The sequence below is a fragment of the Lissotriton vulgaris genome, chromosome 6 (genome assembly GCF_964263255.1).
Source record: "Lissotriton vulgaris chromosome 6, aLisVul1.2, whole genome shotgun sequence".
NCBI classification, from domain to species: Eukaryota; Metazoa; Chordata; class Amphibia; order Caudata; family Salamandridae; genus Lissotriton; species Lissotriton vulgaris.
Window position 1 is genome coordinate 1,405,113,528 of NC_141694.1, and position 26,907 is coordinate 1,405,140,434.

The following is a 26,907-nucleotide window of genomic DNA, read 5'->3' on the forward strand; positions in this document are numbered from 1 at the left end:
GTAATACGTTTATATATCTCATATATAGGAACAAAGATTAAAGGTATGTTACAGTTAGGTGAAAATGCAACTTTAAACATGCACATAGATGTCATCAGTTATGTAATTTCTGATGTTATCAGTGATGTAATTGAACATGTCATGAGTGACATGGCCGAAGGCTATGCGCAGTGGGGTGTTAGACGCCTCCAGGGGTTTAGGCTTTCTGATGCATGCGCGCCAACCCCGTGTTGCGTGTGGCCAACGGTTGGGCACAGGGCTTGGCCAGATCCCATGCCCTGTGCTGATCCCCACACTTACATGGCTGAAAGATACTCACAACATGTTAAATGACATAACTGATGACATCTCAAGTGACCTTATTCATGACATCACTGATGACATCATCCAATGATGTTGACAGTTTGCTATATTCTTTTCATACTCAAAGGTATTCCGCGAGCTACACCTTGGTCTCAATTGCTGAGGCCCGTCGGGGCTATGATTGCATATTGTGATCGGCATGTGGTGGCTGCATCTCCCACTCGGTCGATCAGTCTGTGCATGGCCATCCCTGCTCAAGTTGTGATTGACCTGTGGATGACTACCACTGCCACATTCAAGATTGTCTCTGCAAAGCTACATCTGCCAAAGTAATCAGCCTGTGAAGGAGTTACAGCTGCTCAAGGTGTGCTCACCCAAGTAAGGGTGGGTGGCTGCAACAACTTAAGTTGTAAACAGTTTATTCTTGTGAAAAAGAATAAAACAAAATAAAATAAAAAGTTCAAAACAAAAAGTTGTGATCAGTTTATGGGTGGCGGGGACTGCATCTGACCAAAGTGTTGCCAGGCCTGATCAGGGCTCCAGCGAGCACCTGCCAGCACAGGTATCGACCAAGCACCACCACCGAAGCCAAAAACACCATCTGTTGATCCTGTCTGCACTGCACTAAGGAGTATATGGGACAGAAACCTGTGTAAAGGGCCGGGCATAGCAGGCATATTTTTCCACGGTTATTGTTTGCCCAAAGGAATGGTGATTTTTCTCTGTGGCCAAAGTGCCACTTGCACTTCTATTCTACAAGAAGTGTCAAGTGTCTCCTTGGAAAAGTCTCAAGAAGAACTCAAGGAAACCCACTTGAAAATCAGAGAAAGGCAAAAATCAATGACCAACGTTGCATTAAGGTAGACGAACTTGATGGAAAAATAGGGACTTTAAATGTGTGCTGTTGCATCCGGCAGTTTCACTAGCTTTCGTCAATGTGAAATTTATTGATTACAGCATCACAGGAAATCTATAACAATCCACTTTGGATTGGTAAAATCGTGATAGAGTATGCAGAAAAGGTGGTAATATTTAGTTGGTTCTTGCATTTATACACAGTTGTGGAGCAGGCAGAGGTGAGAGGAAGGCAGTATGCATGGTAATGTTCTAGGATCTACATGAGGGGTACTCTGTGACTTGCTCTCCGTTTCACACTTCCTTGAGACTGCCACCATGCCTCTTCCCTCTTGCACCCTAGTTTACTCAAACGTAGATGCATTTGAGAAGACCTGCTTGCATCGTAGTTTCGGAAGAGTCTGACACAGGTGGGTTTAGCATCAAAGTAAAGTATTGAGGATTGGTAGCCAATAACGAAGCACCATGAATGTGCCAACAACCAAAAAAGCTTTAGGAGCAACAAATGGCAAATTGTTATTATTGAGTCTAGAATATCGCGTCACCATTTAGAATTATACATTTAGAAAAGTTCCAACATTCCTATTAAAATATTGATATTTGTATATTTTTTTTTACTTGCGAATGAAATACAATATTTAATCATTTGTTTGATTTATAGTTTCTGTATTTTTGTTTATTGTTTTGATGTTCAAGTCATAAAAATTGCTTAGGGACCCTAGCTTCCAGTAATGATTAATTTGGTGTCCACACAAGTAAAAGGTTAGGAACCACTGCTCTAGCTCTTTTGGTTGTAGCTTATATTCCCAAAACCTTGTTCAGAAATAAGTGAATGATTTTGATCACACTATGTGAGGTTGGCCATTGAATGCAGACCTGTACACATAAAGATGGGATAAAGTTCATGCCGGGATATTTCCTAAACCAGTAATATAGGTCATGATGAGCTCATACAGTGAGAAAAAGAACACCCACGTGCCTTGACAGCTATTCCTACATTGCAAGCTACTTGTACATAAATGTCTTTGGTTCTTTCAAATTTCAAAATGGTTGTTAGTGCTCAATAACCAAGCTTAATTCGGTACTACCTGTTTTCCTGGCTACTTACTCTCTTTCCAAGACTGATATATTTAATTCACTCTCTAATAGTCTGTGAGACAAATAGGAGACAAGCTCTGCTAGCCCACGTTTCTGCCTATAATAGTAATAAAACTGCCTTCTTTGCACTTCTTTATGTGTCCTTTTCTACAGTTAACCTTTTATCGTCTTTTGCCAGAATTAAATGCTAACTCTGCTTGGTCATCCCATTGTAATCATTCTTTCATCATTTCTTCAGGATGTGAGTAATATCTAGTCTGGTGTACAAACCCCTTGATGAATTGTTGATAAACGTTTGCAAACCTAAAAAGGTTTGAGTGCACCCAAGAATGGCTGATATCTTGTTAAGATACATAGAAAGACCAGAGGCATTCAGTCCGGATTCTAGATATTGAATTTGCCCTTCTTGATTTCACACTTCTGAGGACAGCTGATGAGGACTGCTGATGTTGTTGCAAAGTCTTTATAGTACTATAGTCACCTGTTCAGTTCATTGAGAGATGTCCTCTAGGCAAGTGGTTCAGGATGTTGGCATACACAAGATCCATGAAATGCTGGAAAAAGGCAAGAGAGTTGCACAGTCCAAATGGAATTACTTGGTACACAATTTGTCCATAAGAGGGTGCAATAGGCCATTTTCCATTGTTCACTCTTTTATGTGCTAAAGATGAGCACTGCGCTGGTCGAGCTTTATGAATATCCTTACTCCTCGTATTAATAACAAAATATCCTTAAGTGGTAAAGGGTAACAGTTCTTGGTCCTAAGTTGATGTAACCCTCTATAGTCTATACATAGTCTTACTATCTAGCATATTTTTTTATGAAAAACAGTGGTGCCACTTTAAGTGAAGAGGGACATACAATCACTACATTCTGCAAGTTCTCTTTTAGATATGGCTTATGGATCTCTTTTTCTTTTTCTGTAATAGTTAATTTGTACACAGCGTATTATGGAGCCTGGTTCAGTAGGAAAAACACAGTAATACTCTCAGTACAGAGGAGCTAGAGATTTGATTAAAAATGTAGAAAATGCATGTTAATGGGAAGGAAGAAACGTTGGTCATAGATGAGAGAAGAAGATGTGGTACTTTTTACTTTCTCTTTGGGTGATCACTAACCTAATGCAAAACCACTGATGACAACACCCTAGTTCTTGTTCCACGGTCTGTGTAGGAGCTGTGCCTCTTCATCTAGAGTATTCCAAAGATTAACTATTTGGGAGAGACTATTAAATCAATGAAAGTGTCTTTCTGTAATTACCAAAGGAGATCTGTGAGGGTAACACAATGTCTTTCATTGGTCCTGAGTCTGGGGGTGATCCATCCACCTTCTGGAATACTTCATGTGGTCTTTTTAGCCGTCTTCAAAATGTAGTTCTTGGAAGCCCAAATATTGTCTACAAACATTCTGCATGTAATGCAGTCCAGCAGTGAAGACGTGAAGAAACCGTTACAGTCCATACTTCCTTAGTTTCCAAAATCTTTTCTAAGTCTGTAAGAGAAATAGTTGGTCATCCTAAGAAATAACAGAGAATCCAACACGTGAAAGTAAATGCACATCCCTCCCTTTCTCCCTCCTAGGATATGGGTGTTGACATTTCCCAAAGCAGTTTGATGATCTATTGGACAGCCACATACCATGTTTCGAGAGTTATCACAAGAAGGACCTAAATATCTTTCACCACATTGTATTGTGTCTTCCTGTTCTCATTGCATCTTTTTCATAGTATGTTTGATTAACAGGACTAATTCAGTAAGGTCGGCGAATATGGTGGGATGATTAATGCAGGCCAACTATTGCTTCATTTTCTTCCTTACATCCCTTCTTGAGAAATGTTATTTGAGTTGTCTCTACCCAGCTTGTCTCAGCCACTAGTTGACTGATGCAGATACTTAAGTTACATCCATATTACCCTGCTTGATTCCACAAAGTGCCTCCTTGGCTGAATGTTCAATATATGGCCGATTAAACATACGTTTACATTTGACTAAAAAAGAGCATAATAATGCAAACAAATGTCTGAAGCTGTTGTTAAGAGTGTGGTTTGAGCCAAAGCAGCTCCTTAATTTGTTTTTACTCATGAGGAAACTATGTAGGGCTGACAGTGAAGTGCACCATGTAGTATTCCCACTAAACGAGTGGCCCCAGAAGGAACTACTGGGATGTTCGAAGACCTTAATGCTGATGTTTGTTTCAAGGTCTCATTTTCATGATGGAGCTGTTGTAACTCTTAACATGTTGCTCCTGAGGCTAAACCTGTGAGAGATTCATGGCTAAACTGTAGAGCTGAAGATTTGCGCGTCACAGCCAGTCAAGGTCTGGATGCAGTTGCCAGCTTTCTTTTACTTTTCTTGCTTGTCAGTGGAAAGGGTGACTTCTCTCAGTAGTCACGGTTCCACATGCACTTAATTCATAGATGAAAATGAGTCACGTTTTTCCTTGGGAGTCAATGAAAAGAAACCGAAAATGACATTAACAAAACCCTCACTGGCAAAGAAGAGAAATGTTGATTGGAGCAACGAATGGCTGATGAGACAAGGCATTCCAAGCTCACCCTTGACCAGAGAACAAAAAAAGCCGTGCAAAAAGAGCACCTGAGAACATCCAGAGTGAACTGCAAGAAAGAGCAAAAAACAATGACAAAAAAACGAATACTAAGGTTGATGAACACAACGAAAAATAGAGACTTTGAAAGCATTGCAATGCATCCAACAGTTGCACAGGCTTCCTTATTTATAAATTCTACACCATACAATTTCACAGGAAATCAGTTAGTCCATCGAGGTTTGGTAAGATAATTCTGTACACAAATAGTGCCCATCAAGAGTTGGTTGTGATAAGGGGAGGACCATGCGACCCTGCTCAGGACAAAAATTAAGGTAATGCTTGATGCGCAACTTTAAGAGTTCACCTTTGGCCAGGTCTCGTCTCCTATTTTCTTGGCTGCTGCCAGATTTCTAATGTCTTTTTGTCCAATTCTCCGTCCAAGCTGATGAGAAGACCGTAGAGGATGATGCTGCTGCTATGTGGGTGTACCTTCCAACTCTGCTTCTTCCAGCTCCCTGCATAAGGCATGTTGAATCCCTTCAATGCACACACAGTACAGAGTGTCGGTCCTGGGATAGAACTTCCCAAGAGACATGCTCCCGGAGAGAACTTCAGAGAGACATGCTCCCGGAGAGACATGCTCCCGGAGAGAACTTCGGAGAGACATGCTCCCGCTTAGCCTGTCGCTGCGGAAAAGCGGATGTTAGCTGACTGAGTCCGCCACTAGTAGTCTGTGTTCCAGTACAGATGGGTAGAGTTGGTCTCAAACCCTTCCAAATATTCTGTCCTCCATGGCTGGAAAATATGCAATTAACATGGAGGCATTATCCGGTGTCCTTCCTAGGTTATCTCCCTGTGAACCACCAATCACCGCCAAAGGTGGTTGTGTCTCATTAATTCTGGGTATCCCTTGCCTGAGAGTGAGACCGCAGAGAAGAAATGTTGTTGGAAGGTGGAAAATGTATCACATGTGTAGGGGAACTGAGGCAAAGAGATGTGAGTTGAGAGCTGAGGAGCAAAGCAGATGCGAGGCATGAGGAAGAAACATCAGAGAAGCGTAATGGAAGCAGAAAGTACAGGGGAAAACGGAGGAGTAGAGGAAAGGCGAATGGAGGAGAGAGCGGCAGAGGAGGAGAGTAAAAGAGCAGAGAACAGAGGAGAGAATAAACCAGAAGGAGTAGCGAGGAGAAAGTGGAGGAACAAAGCAGAGAAGCGTAAAGAAGAGGAGCGAGGAACAGTCAGAAGGATGTGACCTTGCTTCAAGAATAATATTGAAAGTGGTCAACCCAGTGACCACAGAGAGAGGAACTGAGGTCTCGGCTGTCGCAGTCCTTGTTGGTGATATCTATTTCTCACCGAAGTGAATGGAGTCTAAATGGAAAGAGACACTGAGGTGAAAAGTTCCACTGCTTCAAGAAAGAAGCCCAGTTGGTACTGGGGTGAAACTGATCGTTCATGAGTTCTTGTGGTGACAAGGTTGGTGAATGTGTTGTTTAAATGCACCCACACTAACATATACTTGTTCTATCAGGGGAGGGATGAAAGTTCATCAACTCCCGAGACAGCCACTGGGACTAAATCCCTCCTAGAAAGCACACCAATAAAAACAGTTATTTCTCTATAGATTGAGAATAAACGGTTGCGATTAAACACCAGATAGCAAAATGTGGCACATTTAGGCAAGACAAAAGTAAATAGCCATGAGATGGACTAGAAGGCTCTTTGTAAGTTTGCACTATAAATTTGGTTGAGCTGCTCCTGGTAACCGCAGGGTTAATATCAACAGGGGTGGGGGGTGCATATATGCTGAGTGGAGAAAGGGGCACCACAGTGAAACCGATGGTTAGTATAACCCAAAAAAATATATATAATTGACGTCTCCCTTCTTGCTAGATGCAGCTTTCGGACAGGATGATTTGCCTAATCCAGGTGTCTGGAGCCTAGCCGGCATAGGCTGTGCTACCCTCACATTGAGTTAGGCTGTGCAGTCAGACTCCCAACCTGTTGGGATGGAGGGAGAAGAGGGCACAGTGATCAGGAAAATTGCCATTAATGTAGGTTTGTACTCCATTAATGTAGGGTTGTACCCCATTATCGTGCTTCACAATGCCAACCCAGCCTTGTCCCAAAAGATGTGCCGTTTCACAACCCTGCATGTAAGAAACCGCCTCCAGGAACACGGTGGGCAGCATGTGTGAGGCACAGCAGTGCTCGAGGTGGTCCTGCATGAATGGATTACTTACAAATGGGAATTTCTCATATTTTGGGGGAGCTCTTCTCGTCCAGATGAATTTCCCAGCCAACTAGAAGGCATAGCAAAAACCAAGGTCCTGGAATCAACGTGCAGTTAATTTATCCAGCTTTATTTAATTTCTATTTGGTATGTACGGTTCCTGGGATGTCCCATTGCATCTACAGGGCTTACAGGGTTTTGAGCAAGCACAACATTACAACTCGTTTACAGCGTTTCAGCAATGCAGCACGCCCATCAGTTAAAACAACATTTTGCGGCAATATGTAAAGCTGGTATGCAGACACATACTCAACAGTTTCTTCTCTTTAAAATCGTTTGCACCGCTTTTGTGTTGACCAGTCTAGGTTTCATCTTTCCCTCGAGCCGACATGGAGGCTTGGCAGACTTCAGGCGAGGTGGCATAGATGATAGATCAGTAAACAAGCATTGATAATAGACCATTGAGTCGCCTGGCTCCCTGGTCAAATATAACATATTCAGGGGAGGCCGTAAGGGAACAGGGTTGGTGTGTGCCTCGATCTCTCCTTCAGTGAGGTGCAAGAAGCTGCCCCACAGCTGCGCATTTGGAAACGTGATTCTGCGTGTTGAAATTTCCCCCTGGTGTCAGTAGGAGTGTGTTACAATGGCATAGTTTTTTTTTCATACGGACCCGAGGCAGTCACTCTCCCAGCTGGTGACGTCGATGTCCTCGATAGGGTTTCTCTTGGTTTTGCAAGTCGATATCAGTAGCTTGTTTTTGTTGTAAAGAAGGATCGTTGCCCGTTTCAACTTTCCCCGTTACACCTGGCGAAGTTGCCTTTCTCTCCGCAGATCTCGCTTTCACCCACTGTAAGCTAAAGATATCCGGAGTCCTTGCTTTGGGTACCTAGGATGTCGCCTTGCAGTTCACAGCCGACTCCACTAGGTGGCGCGAAAGACTGATGGAGTTTCACAAACATCTTCATTGCTCGCGCCTGTTCTCTTCATTGCTCGCGCCTGTTCATGGTTTGATTACATGCGGGCAGTAGTATTGTATTGTAATTGCATTTATATAGCGCTTACTAACCCTGACGAGGCGTCGAAGCGCTTTTTCAGCGAGTAGCACGCTACTCCGGGACCCATAGAGGAATTAGTGTTGAATTAGTATAGTGAAACATGCAAGTACATTTTAAGTGGTGGAAAGGTTAGTCAGTTATTTGGATTTGGAATGTTTGCAGAAGGATAGAGGAAAAAAGGTCTGTATTTATATAGCGCTTGTTACCCCTGATGGGATGTTGAATCACGCTACTCCGGAAGCCCATAAAGGATTGATTAGTGGAGAATTAATATGGTGAGATATGAAAGTAATTACAGTGGTGGATATTAGTCAGTTATTTGGAGTGAGAAGGAAAGCGGAGGGATAAAAGGGGAAGAAAGGTTTGCATTCATATAGCACGTGTTACCTCTAATGGGTGTTAAAGCGCTTACTGTACAGCTTTACAAAAGTTTGTGAACGAATGTTTGAATATACTTTTTCTTTTGTTAAATGATAAGATAATTCCAAAGAGTGCAAATCTTTTAAATCGTGTTAAGGACTTGTTGTCTATATGGACATTACCAAACTGGTAGACCTATGGAATATATGTTTTGAAGTCCTCGTTCCTCTCCAGGCCAGTGTCTGTCTGTTGAAGCTCCCCGTGTGTCACTGCACATGTACCACATTCCAAACATGCATACTCATCCTGCAGTTTCACCAGCCCGGTTTGCCGAGATTGCGGCAGGGATCACAAACACACTTTCAGTTTCTCAATTTTCGAGTACTGCAGTTAGGGTAGTTAAACATCCCCACCTCCAATATTCATATCTTCTTGGTTTTAGGTGGAAGTACTGGAGGGAAGAATGGGCGAAGTAACGTTTGGAAGTACACTGAGGAATTATAGAGCTACGGGTTATAGTATTTCAAAGTCAAATGCAATACAACTTTTGTATGTAAAAAACTCATATTTTCCTGTGATGAGCATTAAAATTAAAAAAGGGTGTGTATGCCACTTCTCAGAACACCTGCCTGCAAGGATGCTTTCGTAATGGTCTGGAATACCTATAATGTATTTTTAAATGTAACATTTTTACGGTAACCACGACTGCAGAATTTAGGTGCTGGATTGTTTTCTTTCTTCTTAATTTGTGACCTATGATTGCAAAATAAAATGATAACAAAAACTTAATAATGCTTGCTATATTTTAAGTGTTTGATCTAGTGCTTATTTGACTCTAAGGTTCAGCAGAGCACATTTTTGTAGCCAGTACATCTGCAGCGTAAGGTGCTGTATATAGAACACTATGGTATGGAGCGTGTTTTAGACCGTTGAGCGATAATTTATTGGGACATAACTAACCACACGTTGCTTTTTGTTTCATAATATTGAACAGTTTTTTTTTAACATTACACAATTACACTTCCACAAATTAGAGCTCAGGGAGGTGAAGCGATTTGCACAGAATCACATAATGTTGCTGGTGGAATGTAAAAGTCCGGATTAGAATCAGATTTTTGGGGTCCAGGGTCAGCGGTTTAACGGCTAGACCCCATCTCCTCACTGTTTTTGCTGATATTTACCATGCAGGGCACAAGTACCATGAGAAATATATGTGCCAAGGGCGCTGGCACTTTTTTTGGCTTGCTGCGAGTCTGAAGTTCTTGGTTACCTTCAAGCGGTTGTTTGAATTCCAGACTATCACAGGCAGGGAAGGCTCCTCCCCCATGCTGGAGGAGCGTTGCCCCACTTCCGGAAGGCAGCAAATAAAATGTAAAATAATAAAAATACGTTATTGGCATTTTATTTTTCACATACTCTACACAGTCTAGGGAGAGGCGGGGCCATGCTCTGCAGCAGCCAGGCCCAGTGAGGAAGAGTGGTAGGTGCGCGTCGGTTTGGCGGGCCGTCTTAGGATGTCCAAACCGACATGCACACTTACGTTTCTCCAACCCAGCTGTCTTGCACAGCCGGGTGGGAGAAGAGGCACTGGCTCCCTGTCCCTAACTGAGCTGCATTTCAGCCCGCTCAGACCAATCCCGGCCCTTTTCGAATGCTGGGTAATAGCATGAGAGCGACATCTGGATTGGGTCGGGAGGGGAGCAGAGGGGCACCGAGGCGGCTGGAGCAGAGGAGCACTGAGGTGGTGTTTGAGAGCGTCAGGTAAGTTCTAAAAAAAAATATATATATATATATTATTTTTCCCCTTGCGCTGCCCCACCAAGTTTTATTGGCAACAGTAGCTACTGCCCACAGGGCTAATCTCTTTGTCACAATCATTTCATTTCTGTAAGCATATTTGAGTACTTTGTGTACACAGTCAAGTGGAGAACATACAGAAGTTAAATGACACTCATTGTATGGTAAAAGTTTGTTACGCAGAGTCGGGTACAAGTCATTTTTAAGTCGAGTGTTAAACGAAGTAAAAAAGGGGGTGGTCCCATACTTTTTTTTTTTTAGATCTTGAGGAGAAAATCTGAGATGGATCGGGATACGGTTTACATCTTGTTTCATCGTTTATTGTCAGATTGATTTATTATTTGAACTTCATTGATGTCCGCGCTTCATCACAACTTATTTGCTGAGCTTTGGATTAAGGCTTGCTTGCTTTTCTATTTGCTCAAACATCTAGGTCGAATGAAGATCAGGGGTGTTGTGGCTGTGTGTGTGCTTTGTTGGTAGCAAGTGTGGCTGTGTACAGCGAACATCAGCTAGGTGGCATACTTGGGACGGCAGTGATGGATTTAGGTTAGGAGTTCTGTCCAATGTGCTTTTTTCCATGTTAGTGCGATGTGTCATGGTTGGATTTGTTGTGTAAACACAGTGATAGGCAAATAACTGGCATATCTGTTCTGTGATGAATATATACGAAATTAACTATCTAGTGTGCACAGTTGGTAGTTGTTACTTAGTGCTTAGTGTTCTGAGCCACGTGATAGCGGAGTATACACTGGTTGTGTGTATAAATGGTGTTTTGTCTACTTTGTTCTCTTGAAGGCTTGTATGTGTTTACGCAAAGAGTAGCGTAAAGGCAATATAATCTGCAACCTAGATGGTAACAGGAGCAGAACCAATACAAACATTTAATGGGAGTCGTTTGGCCAACTGTCGTACAATTATGCCAACTAGTCGAAATACTAATGGGAACAGCAATCAACAGAACCTACAATACCTTTAAAGGTCCCGTTTTCACCTACCCCAAGGCCGGAAGAGAATAGTTTTGAGAAGGGTTTCAAACCTCAAGCCTCTCTCATGCTCCAAAAGTCTCAGTATCTCTCATGGCTCAGTGCTGCCCCAAATTAGCATTATGCACATGTGAGGGTGAGAAATGAAAAGCTTGATAGGTTACGCTACCTGAAGAACAAGAGCAAAGAACAAGATCATGTCTCTTGCCTGTCCTCACCCCTGCACTTTAGCCCGATAATTTATTTTAGGTCTCAGAGACCCTTTAGTTTCATGTGTAAATGAGGTTGCATCATCCTACCCCTCTAAATGTTAGGTTTAGATTGGATGTTGTTGTAGCTATTTATCCTTTCTCTATTTACCTCTGCCCTAATTCGGAAAGCGGGGCTTAAAAGAAGTCATGTTTTATAAGTGATCCGTGTCTCAATGGACACATTTTCAAAGTAATACACAATTATAGCTGTCAGAGAAAACACAATATCTTGAAAAATATCTCAATGAAAGTCTTCTTTAATATCTTTTGCAGCCAGCCGACACGTGTTTCGTCGCATAATAGTGCGACTCCTCAGGGCTGTAGGGTTCAAACGAAAGAAGAAAAGGTCGCTTGGCCGGTGATACTTCCAACCCGGCTGGGCTCTAGACCATGTGGAGCGTGTCAGTCAAAGGTGGGCTACTCCGGGTTCCGGTAAAAAACTAGAATGCGAGTGTTTCCTTGTTTAATTCCAATGCAGTCTTGAAATAATTGAGATAAGTTGCAGCGGGAAGAAAGAAGCTCTTTAAAGCTAGAGGAAGATGATTCCGCTATGAGTGATCAGCTGGCAGCCGCAAGTAGTAGCGAAGGAGCGGGTGTGCTTCCTCCGATAGTTACCCGGATTGTATTTCTCTGGTTTCTCGCCAACTGCCTCGATGCCGAGTGGTATCCCGTGTTCCGGAACACGGGATACCGCTCGGCATCAATCCGGGTACCTATCGGAGGAAGCACACCCGCTCCTTTTTTTTCCTTCTTTTTTGGAGGGGTTATAGGGCTTATCCCCTCGCCTACATGCACCAACACCTACTATTGAGAATCTTACTTATCTTGCGTCAACAGTAGCTGAGCGCCCTTTTCCATTTACTCCAAAAACCCTTCTTGTTGTTATATGTTTTATAAGTGCTCACTGAAGAGGTCATTTATTGCAGATCTGCACTTCAGTTCCCTGATGAAGAAGTAGGGTACATTTCAAACTGTTTTCCTTTATCATCCAGTTATCATTTTACTAGTGCCATAAAACTGATGAGTTTAACGTTTTTCTAGTGGATACAAAGTACCTCTCAAAACGTTTCCTCAATCAGAGCATCCATGTTACTTGTGATATTAACTCATTAACTTGAGTCTTCACCGATTTCTTATTAATTGCTAATTTCGGCTTTTTAACCTGTCTCCTTTCCTAAACAGACTCCAAGTTTCCACTATGAATATTAACTCAGCCGAAGGTGCCTAGGGAATCACGACTGGCATCTCCATCCAGAGGTGTTGCAAGGACCTTTTTCAGCAGTGGAGAGAGCCTTGATTAGATCTATTCACCTCCGTAGAGCACGCACAATGTCCACAGTTTTGCGCCCTGGAGTTTTCAAGGCGGCTCTAGCTCGGCGATGCTTCTCGTCACGAGTGGAGCTCCGACCTCCTGTACGCCTTTCCGCCCATACCACTCCTCCCCAGAGTGCTAAAGAAGATCAGGAGCGACCTGGCACAGGTCATTCTTGTGGCTCTGGACTGGGCACAGAGAGTCTGGTATCCCGAGTTTCTGGAAGTTAGCATCGATCCTCCAATCTGGCTGTCCCTTCGGGAAGATCTCCTGTCGCAGAAGCAGGGGAGGGTTCTCCACCCAAGCCTGTCCACTTTCCGCCTCCTTGCGTGGAGATTGAGCGGCGACTTCTGGCAGCTTTCGACCTTCCTCCAAAAGTCTGTGAGGTTATTCTGGCAGCCAGGTGTCCCTCCACAATGCCTATGGTCCACATTTGGTAAATATTGTACAGAACGGTATATTAACCCTCTATCTGCATCTTTATCTGATATACTCCTGTTCATACTTTCCTTGGCCCAGCAGGGCTTTACTCTTGGCATCTTGAAGTGCTATCTTTCTGCCATTTCCTCTTTTTCTTCGGCTGCCTGACCAGCCTTCTCTTCTCAAATCCCTTTGGTGCATAGAGTCTTTAAGGGTTATCCCACTTGTTTCCCCCTTCACCTTCTATCATGCCACAGTGGGACCTTAATTTAGTTCTCACCTTTATGATGTGTGCACCGTTTGAGCCGCTGCACATCTGCACTCTACGGTTGCTCACCATCAAAACAGCCTTCTTAGTCGCAATAACCTCTGACGGGAGGGTGAACAAACTGCAGACACTGTCATCACGGCCTCCTTACCTGACGGTCTTTCCAGAGAAAGTGGTGCTTCACACAAGGGCATCTTTTCTACCTAAGGTGGTAACACCCTTTCATATGGGGCAGTCTGTTACTTAAACCACTTTCTATGCACCTCCGCACCCTTCCAAGGAATGGGAGTGTCTCCATCGTCTGCACCCAAAAAGAGCGTTATCGTTCTACCTCGATAGGACCAAAGAGTTCCGGGTGGATGACCAACTATTTATAGGGTACGTGGGTGCAAAGAAAGGGTGTGCTGTCCAAAAGACGACTATATCCCGCTGGGTTATCCTCTGTATCAAAATCTGTTATGCTTTAGCGAAGAAAGATCTTCCTGAAGGGCTTTGAGCCCATTCCATCAGGGCAAAAGCGGCCACCACGGCTCTCCAGCATGATTTTCCCATTTCGGATATCTGCCAAGCGGCCACGTGGGCATCTCTGCACACGTTTGCCAGACACCACTTGCTGGTTTTCCAGGTTTGCAGAGGCCTGTTTGGTCACTCTGTGTTGCAGGACTTCCTGATCCATACCTTTCCGCAGTCCCTCCTCCAGGGATGGCATTGCTTGGGAACCTGTTCAAAGGTAATGAATCTGCGGCTAGATGTCTCTATCAGATGGACAATTTACTTACCTTCGGTAACTCCTTCTCTGGTAGAGACATGATCTAGTCGCAGATTCTTTACCGACCCACTCATCCTCCCTGCACTGCAGATTGGTTCTAGTGTTTAGGGCTTTTCCCTTCAGGGCCCTAGTTGCCTTTTTTAGTACACCACGGTCTGTCACTTCATGGCTCCGCGCTACTGGCTTGGAAACTTGTGACGTCAGCGTGCCGGAGTGGCCGTTCTATTGATGACGTGGACGTCACGACGATGACTAACATGACACTTATGACGTCACACGGAATCGACTGACACCACCTACCGGCGCGCAGGGGTACTGCTATCAAAAATCTTCTGGATCCAGCTTGACGCCTGTAACTGCAAAGGTAAGGAATCTGCAGCTATATCATGTCTTTACCAGATAAGGCGTTACTGAAGGTAAATAACTTGTCCTTTAGGACCCGAATTTTATCCTTCTGCAAATTAAGCAATGGTGCTTCTGGCTAATATTCCTATTCCATAGTGGGCACTGGGTACCAAAGACAGTTTTGAGTAAAGAGTTCATGGTGGTAGGTGATGTGATAATCGTGGTTGGTGCTTTTCATGTCACTCCTCGTACCCAGGCACCGTAATGTCTTGCTTCCCTGCAGTCATTTGCCTGGATATTGCGAGCAAACCCTATTGACTTCAATAGAGCGGAAGGTAGGATTGCTGCTCAGCCTTTTCTCTGACGATTCACCCAGCCAAAGACGGCATCTTTGCCATCTGCTCCCAGAGCTTGACTTAGCTCATACTAAATTCAAGATCTGACTGCTGTCCGTTTCTAGTTTTATTGAGATTTTTTTGGGGTCTGAAATACTCCAAGGGTTAAATCTTTGAACCGCGCTCTTTCAGCGATTTTAAGATTGCTCCATAATAGTGTTAATAGAAATGTACTGCTTTTACCTCTGCTTTTACGTTGCTTGGCTGTCACTTGAACATTCCGTTTCCTTGACAAATACAAGTAGTGGAGTGAAAGCGCACTAAAACACTCCTCTGCACTCCAAATTCACCGGGTTCAGAACAAAGCGTTTTTCCTTTTTTCCTCTTAGCAGGCTTTCTAACTTTTTATTCTTTATTTTGGGAGAATTTCACTGAAAAAAATAGTACCGAGGGTCAATCATAAAGTATATTACAGAAGTGTCCTGAAATTGAACTCATCCAACAGATGAACAATGTTGGTTCAAGAAGACGCAATAGAGTTGTGCCCCTCTGATGACTTATTTGTACAGGGTAACTATAGACACCTTGCTTCTCATCACACTTCTTTGCAAATGTAAATTGTAACCCGCGTCTCCTTACAGTGTGTCTCTAGAGGTGACCTTATTGGACTACACCCTCTCTTTGGGAATGCCTAAGTTGCCGTAACTAATGTTATTCATTGAAAATAGGATGATCATTGGAAATTACTGTCTAATCGGAAACAAAAAAATCTGTAAAGGTACATGAAACATAGTCACACACTGTATAAAATGGTATTGTAAGTCAGCTCATGGCACTGCTGTCCTCAACGCGAAAAAGATTCATAGTTTCCTAAATACAAAACAAATGAATCAGGGAGGATACAGTGCTAATATCAAATAATTACATTTCAAAATAGTCTTCAATCTCACAAATCTTAAAAAGAATAATGTATTATTCCATCAATTATTATCATACCAATCCTACAATCATTTCACATGAATCTCTACAAATTTTCAAAGTTGATCATATAACAACAATCCATTTGTTGTATTAATTTTGATTATCACAGCATACAGTTTTTTAACTGGCAGGCTGCTTACTCTTAAACTGGTTGTCAATGCAGATATTGACTACTAACATTGAGTTGGAATAATAAATGATTCCTTATAGGTTTTTGTGAGATAGAAGAATATTTTGATATGTAATTCTTTGGTATTTGCCTGTATCCTCTCTGATTCGCTTGTTTTATAATTACAAACAAGTCCTTCATCCATTACAGTACGGCTGTCCCTAATTTGGCAATACCTAAACATAGAGTAAATGATAAGGGAGTTAAATCGGGAATATACTTTGCCCTTGTAAACTAATTGCTCTCTAGTCCTTTTGAAATTGAATAAGATGAAAAAGGCAGAACATAGTTTGAAAACACTATGCAGAGGAAGAGTGGTCTTCTCTGATATATTTACATGCAGAGTATTAAAGAAGCTAGATTGCAATTTACAAATTCTTAATTTCTGGTACTGGTACTCTGAGAGTACGCAAGGCGGTGCTTCTATAGGATGATGCATGTGAAGATGCAGAAACCAAAGCTGCCACTGTCAAAATCTGAATACACATAGAAAAGATCAACGCTTGATACCACCTTCAATACATTTGGCCCTTCTGCTTACAGACCTTTTGGGGGTTTTAGCAGTGGCGTAGATGGGGCAGGTGGTACTCGGTGCGGAAAATGTCTTGTCAACCCCCTCCCAACCCCCCCCCCCCCCCCCCCACCCCGCATTGACGTTATTAAAATAAGGAGAAAAAAATAGTTACACATATCTTTGCCATTTGGTCACCTCCCTCAGTGACATTTTGTCCCCCCCCTCAGTGATGACACCCGGGACGGCCCACACCCCACTTCCTATGCCGCTGGGTTTTAGTCATCATACACATGGATTGCTTGCCACTTCAATTGCAGTAGCTAAAGCTTATATAGTACCTCATTGGAACAGGTCGACAATTCCAACCATAGAGGATTGGACCACAGAACTAATAACAATTGCATACTGTTCACTCATTGTTTGTAAAATCAATTATCACATGGTGGCATTTGAAGAGATTTTCAGCTATACCACAAGTAAAGCGGAACTGTAATGTCTTAGACATCTTGAGACTGGCCCACCTAACTGAACCAGTAGTGGTTTCATGGTTATTTCATTATAACGCTTGTTTCTTTGTAAACTTGATTTTTTTAAATGCATTTCCCATTACATAGGGCACAATGATCCTCTGTTGTAATGTGTGTTCAAATCCAGAATTGAAAGAAGTTGAATCCATGTCAAGTGGAAAATGAATTGTAGATCTTGATTTGTTTTCATTTTTTACTGCTGTCTGTGCTATTATTCTGGTATATCTCCTATTGCCCACCACAATATCAAACCGCCCCCAGTACATTTATCCCCTCGCTCATCGCTCTGTCCGAGTTATTGGCTCTACTTGTTATGTTTAATGCAGTATATACAAAATGACTGGTAATACACAGACTGGTCTGTAAGAAACTGTAAATAATTATTTGATTGAAGACTGGTGGATGTCCCTTCTTCTAGCTTAATTAAAGAAATTATTTAAAAAAATTGGTGCAAACGAGCCAAGAAATGAAGTCCAATGTTTCTGTTCTTCATTTGCAGACAGCAACGAGTGTCTGGCCGATGACTGCAGTATAGTTGCTGGCGGGAACCTCACTGGCTGGCATCCTGATTCTGCTGCTGTTCTGTTTCGGCGCATCTTGGGAATCCTTGGAGATGTGAACAATATCAGGTCTCCTAAAATCCACGCCAGAGTCTTCGGCTATCTCTATGAGTTGTGGTACAAGCTTGCAAAGGTATTTACAGTCGCTATCCTGCGAATTCGTTAATTTGTAGTGTACTGCACGTAGGGCGGACATTCTTGCTATTTATATTCCCCAGAAACACTCTAGTGTGTCCTGCTCTGTCGCAGGTGGGGTTCCGCAAGCCTGTAGGCTCTGCCAACCAGTAGTAAGACTGGGGACACAGAATATGGGGGGACAAGGATTGCAGAGTTGGGTAGCAGAAGGGAAGCAGAATACTTTGGGAAGCCAGCCATTAGCATAAAGCATACTGGGGCGGTGCAAAAATGTAAATTTTTCCTAATTACAGCCAATCCATGCAAAGGCGAAAACAAAAGCTGAGAGGTGTTGAACAGGGCTGCATCACTATGGGGTTGGAGGCATCCGCAATGGTACCCTGGGGAATTCGAAGTGACACATAAGGGGAAGGGCCATAAGGTGGAGGTATCCTAGGCTGTTTGGGAGTCGAGACCGAGTGAGTCTGATTTGCCTTCTCAAGACTCGAGTGCAAAGTTGAGCTATGATATGCTTTTTTTAAGGCACTTTCTGGTATTCCCGGACAGGATACTTGAACTCTTTTATAATTCAGATATTTTTTAATACATTTATACAGCAGAATAAATAAAAACCAAGCTGCTGTGTGCAAGCAAATTATCATTTTGTTTAAAGTGACATCTTGAAACAGTTATCTGAAATAAAATGCTCCATCGGCTCCAGCGGACAGGGTGCACGCCTAACCGTTCATGTTGTGATGAATAAGACGCTGAAAGTACAAGACTTTTTAGAAAGGAAGCGATAACACAAAATCTAATGAACAAAGAAACATGGTTACCCCGTGAGTCCATAAAAGGATCCAGCCAGACCAAACTAAGGTGCTTAAGCACTGAAAATGAGAGTAGTTTCTGGTCTACTGTGGGGTGTATTATTCACGTATTCTTTTGATGGATTGGAAAATTATTATTGTTGTTCTTATTACTGTTAACAACATTATTACTATTGATATTATTTGTAGTGAAATTGGTTTTGATAATATTGTTATTGTTGTCGTCATTATTTTCTGTCTTCTCCCATTTGTTAGTATGTCGATTCTTGTCCAGCAGAGGGCAGTCGTGTTACGCAGCGAAACAAAACTACAGCATTTTTTAAAAATCTGCTATTTAGCATCACAATTTGTGCCTGCTCAAGTTTATATAGAAATAACTGGAGATTGAGAGTGGGTTTATGTGCCTTTTACTTGTTGAGTGAATCCTTGTAGCAAGTCTTTGACAGTTGAACAAATTAGGGTGAGGAATATTTAAAGTGTTTTCAGCTCTCATCATAACATACACGGGAGTCTTGCATACACCGCGCAGCAATCTATAAGGGGATGGAACGATTCCCTTATTTCGGCACTGGCAGGCGTCAGGCAGAGTTGTTGCTGCTTCTCTCCCCATAACAACTGTGATAATAGACGCTGTAGTGAATCTAAAATCGTATTTTAATATCCACCAGCGTGCGCAGTACAGCCTCTACATTTCTACACTGCCTGAACATATAACACCCATACAATCAACAAGGAGAGAAGCATAGAATCCAGAAGCTAGAACATGCTATGGTAGCCCCATTGGGTAAACCTATAAAAAGCAAATTACACATATTTCAAGCAGGTGCTACAGTATTCAGAGTATAATTGAAGTGTACTTAAACATGCTTGTCTTAAATTTTAGTTTTCTGTTACTATAATGGACATATGTGTGTACATTTTAATTATACTAGTGGTTGTCCCTATCTGTTCTCAAATTTATTGGATAAACAAAGCATTGTTTTAAAATGAAATTTTTAATGTAGACTGATGTTACTATCCATTTAAACTGCTAAATTATCTGTAGTGTGGCTTTTTTTTTTACCTTCAGCACTTAAACATGTGCATAGACTTCATGTCGTTGTTCTTTACAGACGAGAGATAATCTGTCGATAAGTCTGGATAACCAGTCTTCCCCAGCTCCTCCTGTACTGATCCCTCCATTGCGAATGTTTGCATCATGGTTGTTCAAGGTGAGTCTGCTTAAAACCTACATCGGTGTTGCTGCGCGTGACCGGAGTGAATAAAGTATAATTCAGTATCATCCATCCACAACGAGGTTGTAATTTGTTACTTCATTGTCCATATTCAGAATGTTAACTTCAGTCATTCGAATTTAAAGTAGTAACAGCTTAGTCATTAGTTGGACAAACCCAACCTAATTATCTGTGCCTTTCACTAAATGCGCCTGTTGCCTTGGTGGGTATGGTGACGCACTTTACGTTCTCCAGTGTGCGCAAATGTAATTCAAAAAATAAATTGATTCTAAAGAGCTGCTGTTTCCATCAACCTGATGTCCTCCCATTTTGATGATGTTTTTAAATTCTCGAATATGAGCTTTTTAACCCATTAAATGCTTGCTGGTTTTTCAAACCAGTGCTAAGTCATTTTTGACATTTAACTATACACATCTTAATTTGTACTTTTTTTTTAATGTTTTTTTATTTTATTTAAATTAAAGCTATCCAGTCCTACGTGGGTATCCTCTGCTGTTTGCCCTTAAATGGTACATCTTTAAATATTTAGACTATTTGTGTGTTTTTACTTCTTTACTGGAAATAGATAAAATTATGAGTGCCGGTGTGCAGGGGTATTGTTTTGTCTTTATGTATATCTCTAGAATTGCTCGCTTCTCTGTTCTCTATCTTCAAATGTACGGAGGTGCAAAGCTATTTTGAGGTGTTATACGGCCCATTTCGCCGAATCGGGCCATTTATGACCCTTAAAAAGCATTTATAAATATACACAGGCCTAATTTACGATTGGGTAACCTGTCATTGAATCGCAGATTGGGTTTGCAATTCGGTATTAGGATGGGGCGTGTTCAGGAGGTCCCTACCTAATACCGACTCGCAGTAATATGTTTTGATGTTTTGCGGCCAAAATGTGGTTGCAAAACATTTGCAGTTTACCACCAACTTCTCCTTTGTGAATGTTGCTGAAAACATTTTTTAAGAGCAGGCAGTGGTCCCACGGACCACTGCCCACTCTTGAAAAAGAAAATTTTCCTTTTTATTTTTGAAATGCATCCAGGTTCCAATCTTTTAACGAAAAAGGCTGCATTAAAAAAAATGTTTTATTTAAAAGCAGTCACAGACTTGGTAGTCTGCTGTTCCTAGCAGGACACCATCACTGTGATTTTAGCGATTCCGAATGGGTCGCTAACCGAGACCGGTCTGATGAATATTAATGAGGTAGGTTTATTTGCGACCCACTGGGAATTGCAAAATGTGTCAGACACAGTACATGAGTGTTTGCTATTTGGGAATCGCAAAGCCAAACCTATGTACTTCTGGACCCCTACCGCTATTCTGCTCCATCCTTTTTTTACTGTTATTGTCTCTTCATCGGTTCTTGCGGCGTACTCTTGCATCTCCTTCCTCTTACAACTTTTTCATTGCTCAACTCTCATTCGTCCCTCATTTCCAACCCACTGCAATCTCTCCATATTCCTTTCTCTCGTCCTTTGCACTCCTTCTTCCTTTTCCCCCATATTCATGCTACCTTCTCCTTTGTTCATTTTCCTTACTTCTCTTTCGTCCTGTGCCTTTTCTCAACCAACCCTGTTTGATATTCTCCTTTCTTCGACCCCCTTTTCTAAAGGTGCTTGTGCTAAACTTGCGACTAGGGAACTTGGCCAGACCCCCGATCAGTGACAGCTAGCCATGCGCATACAGACATCAGATGTCAGGCAGAGCTGCTTACCAGTGAACCCAGTGGCTAACTGTGTCGGTCTAATTGCTGGAGCCAAACCAGGGTGCATGAATTTCAGGCATTGTTCTGCAGGACTTTATTGCACAGATTCGCGAAACAAAACATAAGTCCTGCGGAGACAAAGCCAGTGACGCAGACTGAAAGCCCCCCGGTACTTTGTCAGAATTAGTTGTAAGGCTTGAGTAGGCCTACTGCAGAGGCAAAGGAGACACTTAAAAAGTACTAAATAGCTAAAAAGAGTTTCTGCAATGGCATTCAGGAGTTGTCAGGTTTTTAGTGCTATCTTAAAGCACACACATTCCGTCACTAAGAAATCCCTTTGCCCCCCCAGAGGCCACTCCTCAGCTCGACCAACCTACTTTCTGTCTTCCCTCAGTATGAGAACATTACTGTGGCAAGTTACACTTTACCATAAATATGTAGACCAATCTGGAAGTCGGTCAGCAGTGTTTCACCCCTGGCATGAACAGAGCCGTGACTCTCATTGAAATCTAGTTCATGCTTTCTAGTTCATGCTACAGAAAACCTCAAAAGCTCATAAATACATCTGACTGAATTATCCTCACCTCTGTCGGCTACTGGTTATGATGCTGTAGTACAGAAGCACAGTAAAAAAACACCACTCACCTCCTTGACAGTCAGTCGTACAAAGTAAAAGTTGTTGTGGGTTACAAAGTTCTTTAATAGGGCAGATAATGTATCCTTCTCGCCGCTGCATCAGTTAAATTATGGGGCAGCCACTAATCAAACCTGTGCGAAAGGTGATCTCTTTCCGTGCACATCTCACATCTTTTTTTCGGTGTCTTTTCTGGCTCTGCATTAGTCCAACGCTATTTTTTTTTTAGATTCCCATGCTCCTCTCTCTTTCTCCTACCCCCTCTCCATCTTCTCATTCAGTTGTCAGTGATTCTCTTCCCACTAATGTTTGTTCTTATTCCCGAACCTTATGCTAGTAGTTCGCTCACTCTCCTCTGTCTCCTACTCCTTCTTGTTCCTCCCTCATTTGCTTTTATGTGTTTTTCTTAATTTCCCTGTCTGGTCTCATTCACTCTTCTGTGAATCCTTTCCAGTCTTGGATCTCTTTCTCTCTGCGGTTCTTTCCCTTATGTTCTATAGTATATCTGTACCCTGTTTACAATCTCACGCCCTGCTCTCGCCCTCATTTCCAATCACTTTGTTCTCGTGCTCTTCCTTGCCCTCGTTTTCTTCGTCTTTACCCCCCTTTTAACTCCCAACCTCCCCAGACTTCCCACTCTTTTCTCTCCCATGATTATTCCTCCTTCGAACCCATAGAAAAGTCTTGTTACAACTACAGAGTGACAAAATAACGTATGCTCTCACAACCGCGCTACATACTGAGCCCGTGAAAGGGCATTAGTTCAGTGACTAACTAATTAGAGAATGCGGGGGGTCCCCTCAGAGTCTATGACCTCTCCTATGTCAAGGGACAGGCCTAGGACTTCGCATAATCGCACATATGCTTGAAGCTGAGCCAAAATCAAAATCCAGGATGTCAGATAGTCTGAATTGGGCACTAAGGAGAGAGAACACAACTGTGCACCATACAGGGTTTTTTTTGTCCCAACAATGATATAATCACCTTCCACGACATACTCTTTAGGTGAGCAACTAAATTAAATATTCCAATGTAAACATCCCAAGCTGCAGTGACCATCATAATGGAGATGTTACAACCTGGGCTGCCTCCACAACGTCTTCTGCCTGTAGTGCAAGCTCTGCTTGAAATCCAAATGTCTTAAAAAAATATACTTAAACTCCTAGAGTATTTAAAAAGTGATCTGAAGCCTGACTCTGTGATTGTGAGATCAGTCAGACAATGACATGCCTCAACCCCAGAGACTACTGTGCCACTTGAAAAGGAGAGCAAACATATTGATGCAACTGCAAGTAAGATATATGGTACAGCAGCAACTGCTATAAAATGCCAGTGCAAAAGCACTCCTGGGTGAGGTTGTTTATGAATGACTTCCCTAAGCACAAACAGCCGGAGTTATAGCAGTAAGTGGAAGAGGGGCCCATGGTGGTAAACCAAGTCATCAGCTCTACTGTTACTTGAGTGGACCTTGCAGCAAAGGGTTACAGCCATGGAGCCTTTCTTCACAGATCATCTTGGCCTGGGTTAACATTTCTTAAACCACCTGCTAAAAAAATTTATTAACGGGGCGTGGCCAAGACCGCTATGTGATCGGACGTGCCACGGGCGAGCTCTGTCGCCCCGTTGCCTGCATAAGCCTTTAACAGCGACGTTTGAGGGCCACCGAACGGAGTACCTGCACAGCTGCTGGTGCCTGGAGCGTGGGGCAGTCACTGGCGACACGGACCCGGCGGGGGAGACCGGGGAGCACAGACCGGAGGGCTCGGAAGTTTTGCCGCCGGCGGGCCCGCCCGCCATCTTGGTCCTGTGACGGGGGTCCGGCGCCTGGGTGTCTGCGCCTCAGCGGATGCCCTAGACCCTGGCTGCGGCTGGGGATCGCGGACTGTGCTGTTCCACCCCGCGGGGTGCCCTCCGGTTCCGGGCCGGAGCCCATACATGCCTGGGAGCCGACCTGCAGCCTCCTCGCGCTCCGGCAGCACATGAGGCCAAGATGGCGCTGCCCCGTAGCTGTCGACTGGCCTGACGCCGAGGGTTAGACTGGACCCCCCAGGCCAGCGGGAGCTCCCTGCGGGACTGCGGGGAGGAGAGGACCGTCTGGCCAACACCTTCACCCGTCCCTGGGGTGAGCTGCAGCGGAGGGCTGGAGCCGGCTGGCCTTGCCTGACCCTAAGATGGCGGTTCCCGAGGCCCGCGGTGACCTGCAGCGCTGAATCTAGCGCCTCCAACCCAGCGCGCGAGACGTCCCTCTGGCCCATCCTGCGAGAGGAGGGGAGCCCTTCGGACCTGCCCTGGCGACCCGACTGGGGGTGACAGGTGACTGCTGGCCGGCGCTGCTGGACTGCGGCGGGGTCCACTGCTCACGCCGCCTGCCGACTTGAGGCTCCTGAGTACACAACATCGGATAATTCATTAAAGGAGGTACAAATACCTCACTGTGAGGCTCCTGGACTGGGCACTGCTTGGCATCCTGACCCCTCCGGCTTCTGCGACCGCAGACATCTGTGCCCCCGGGGCTGGCCCGACCGGGCTGGAGCGAGGGACCAGGGCTGCGACAGACCAGTGAGTACCCCCGCGCTGACTGTGGGCCCCGGGGTGACCAGAGCTACTCCCCGAAGGCGACGCCATTCCCCGAGGGACGGAAGGAGTGACACTCGGAGCCCGAGGGGGGGGCTGACCTGTGAGGCGAGCTGGTGGCGACAAGAGAACCCGGGCCTGCACCCTGTCTTGCGGACAGAGCGAGCTTGCACACCGGGGAGTGCTTGGGTGGGGAGTGAAGGTCTGGTGGCGCTCTGCACTGTCTCCACACCCCGACGACGCTATCGAGGAACCGCGCCCGTGACGAGGGACACCGCGCTCCGGGTGGACGATGACCCAAGGCAGAGGAGGGGGCAAGGCGGACCCGGCGACGGCGTCTAAGGGCACGTCGGTGGTGGCCATGTGGGGCAAAGCGGGGGCGTCGGCCCCAAACGAAGACACGCCGCCGCCTGTCAACGACTCTCCCCCGGTGACCCAGGCCTTTATGTCCTCCTTCATAGCAGACTTAAAATCTGAGATAGGATCCCTGCGGGCGGAGGTGCACACCTGCGTCAAGGAAATGCGCAAAGAAGTCACAGAACTGGGAGACAGGGTCGATGGACTTGAAAAAACTGTCGACACACGCACTGAAGATGTCGAGCGGTTGTGGCAGAGGGTGGTGGCCCTAGAGGAGCAAAACATCGAGCTCCAGGTCAAGCAGGAGGACCTTGAGAATAGGGGGCGCCGCAACAACCTCCGAATCCGTGGCGTACCACTCGGAAAGGAAGGGACCGACATCATGGCCTACACGGCTCAGCTCCTGCACGAGGTGCGAGGCGGAGAGGGGGCCTCCCTGCCAATTCTGGACCGCGCACATCGAGTCTTCAGCGCGGGAGGCAGGACGGGCCTTCTCCCAGATATAATTACCCGAGTACACTATTTCACGGAGAAGGAGGCTATAATGAAAGCGGCAAGGGACAAACAGGACCTGCAATTCGGAGGACATAAGATCCAAATCTACCAAGATCTGGCACCTAACACGCTACATAGAAGGAGAGTCTTCCGTCCTGTGACAGAAAAACTACGGGCTCTCGACATCCCCTATCAGTGGGGGCACCCCTTCGCCCTGATCTTTCGCTGGGGTGACAAGCGCAGGACACTCCGCTCCTACAATGAGGCGGCGCAACTGATTGGACTCTCGGAGTCCCCCGAACATAGCCCATCTCACCCCACGCGACAGGAGAGACCGCCGGCTCGACCGGATTGGACCACGGTGACCCGGCGTCGCCGGACGACCCCGAAGGACGACCTCTCCACATCCCAGGCCAAGACATCATTGACCACATTCGCTCCCTTGAGAGCGATCGCGAGGAGCACCCCGCGAAGCCTCATACACCGTGACCCCCGATGAGCCAGTCTCCACGTCTAGATGACCACCGGTCGCCGAGGGAACTGCCACTACGACCACCTGTGCGGGAATGGGAACTTCTGCGCCCGTACGCTTACTGATGGGCATTCTGGCTCCACCTGCATTCCTGCGGCTTGCGCGTACTCCCACACCCCGGCAACAAGGGGGAAGCGCATGCCTGGCCCTACAACCTGCCGAATCTCTACAGGGGGCCAACTGACCAATAGAGGCGGCTCGGAGGGGTTGACGAGGCCATGGCCAGCGGTTTGGCCCCTGGGGGTGATCGAGAGGATACGCCCTGGCGGACCTTTGCTGCAGGACCTTGCCCCCGTCGCTGGATCCAGGTACTCCTGTAAAAGTTATTCAACCTTCCCCGTATTTGAGATACACTAGACTCACTTCCCCTGAACCCGCCCTGAGGCAACGGGGCAGGCGGGCTCCGTGGCTACCGGGACCTTCATTCTCAACAGAACCCCCCCCCCCCCACTCTGTCCCGTAGGAAGTGACATTCCTGAGATCATCCAAACCCTCGGGTAGAGGATGTCCGGAACATGGGACACTGTGCTAGGGCCCTGTTGGCCCGTCGTGATTCCTATCTCTTCCTGTTCTCTTTGTTTTCCCACTCTGCCTACTTCTCCTACTTTTCTCCCGAACTGTCCCTTTGCTGTCCCCTCTTCGGCCCTCGGGTGGGGTGGCAGTCCCGAGACCCTTGCTGATGCATATCAGGAGCTGCAGCAGTGGTGGCGGAGGGGGGTGATTCTTCCCACCCATGCGGGGTGGAGGGTGCTGGG

At 44.9% G+C, this 26,907-nt stretch overlaps 1 protein-coding gene across 5 annotated transcripts in view; it reads left to right on the top strand.

Annotated features, from left to right (window-relative positions):
* The window catches only part of RALGAPA2 (Ral GTPase activating protein catalytic subunit alpha 2), a 1,781,019-nt gene that overhangs the window by 795,170 nt on the left and 958,942 nt on the right, over positions 1–26,907 (top strand). For all 5 annotated transcript variants that reach the window (XM_086927515.1, XM_086927511.1, XM_086927512.1 and 2 more), the window contains 2 exons: positions 17,625–17,818; positions 19,739–19,837. In XM_086927515.1, the coding sequence (XP_086783641.1) occupies positions 17,625–17,818; positions 19,739–19,837 (293 nt within the window). The remainder of the gene's footprint in view (positions 1–17,624; positions 17,819–19,738; positions 19,838–26,907) is intronic.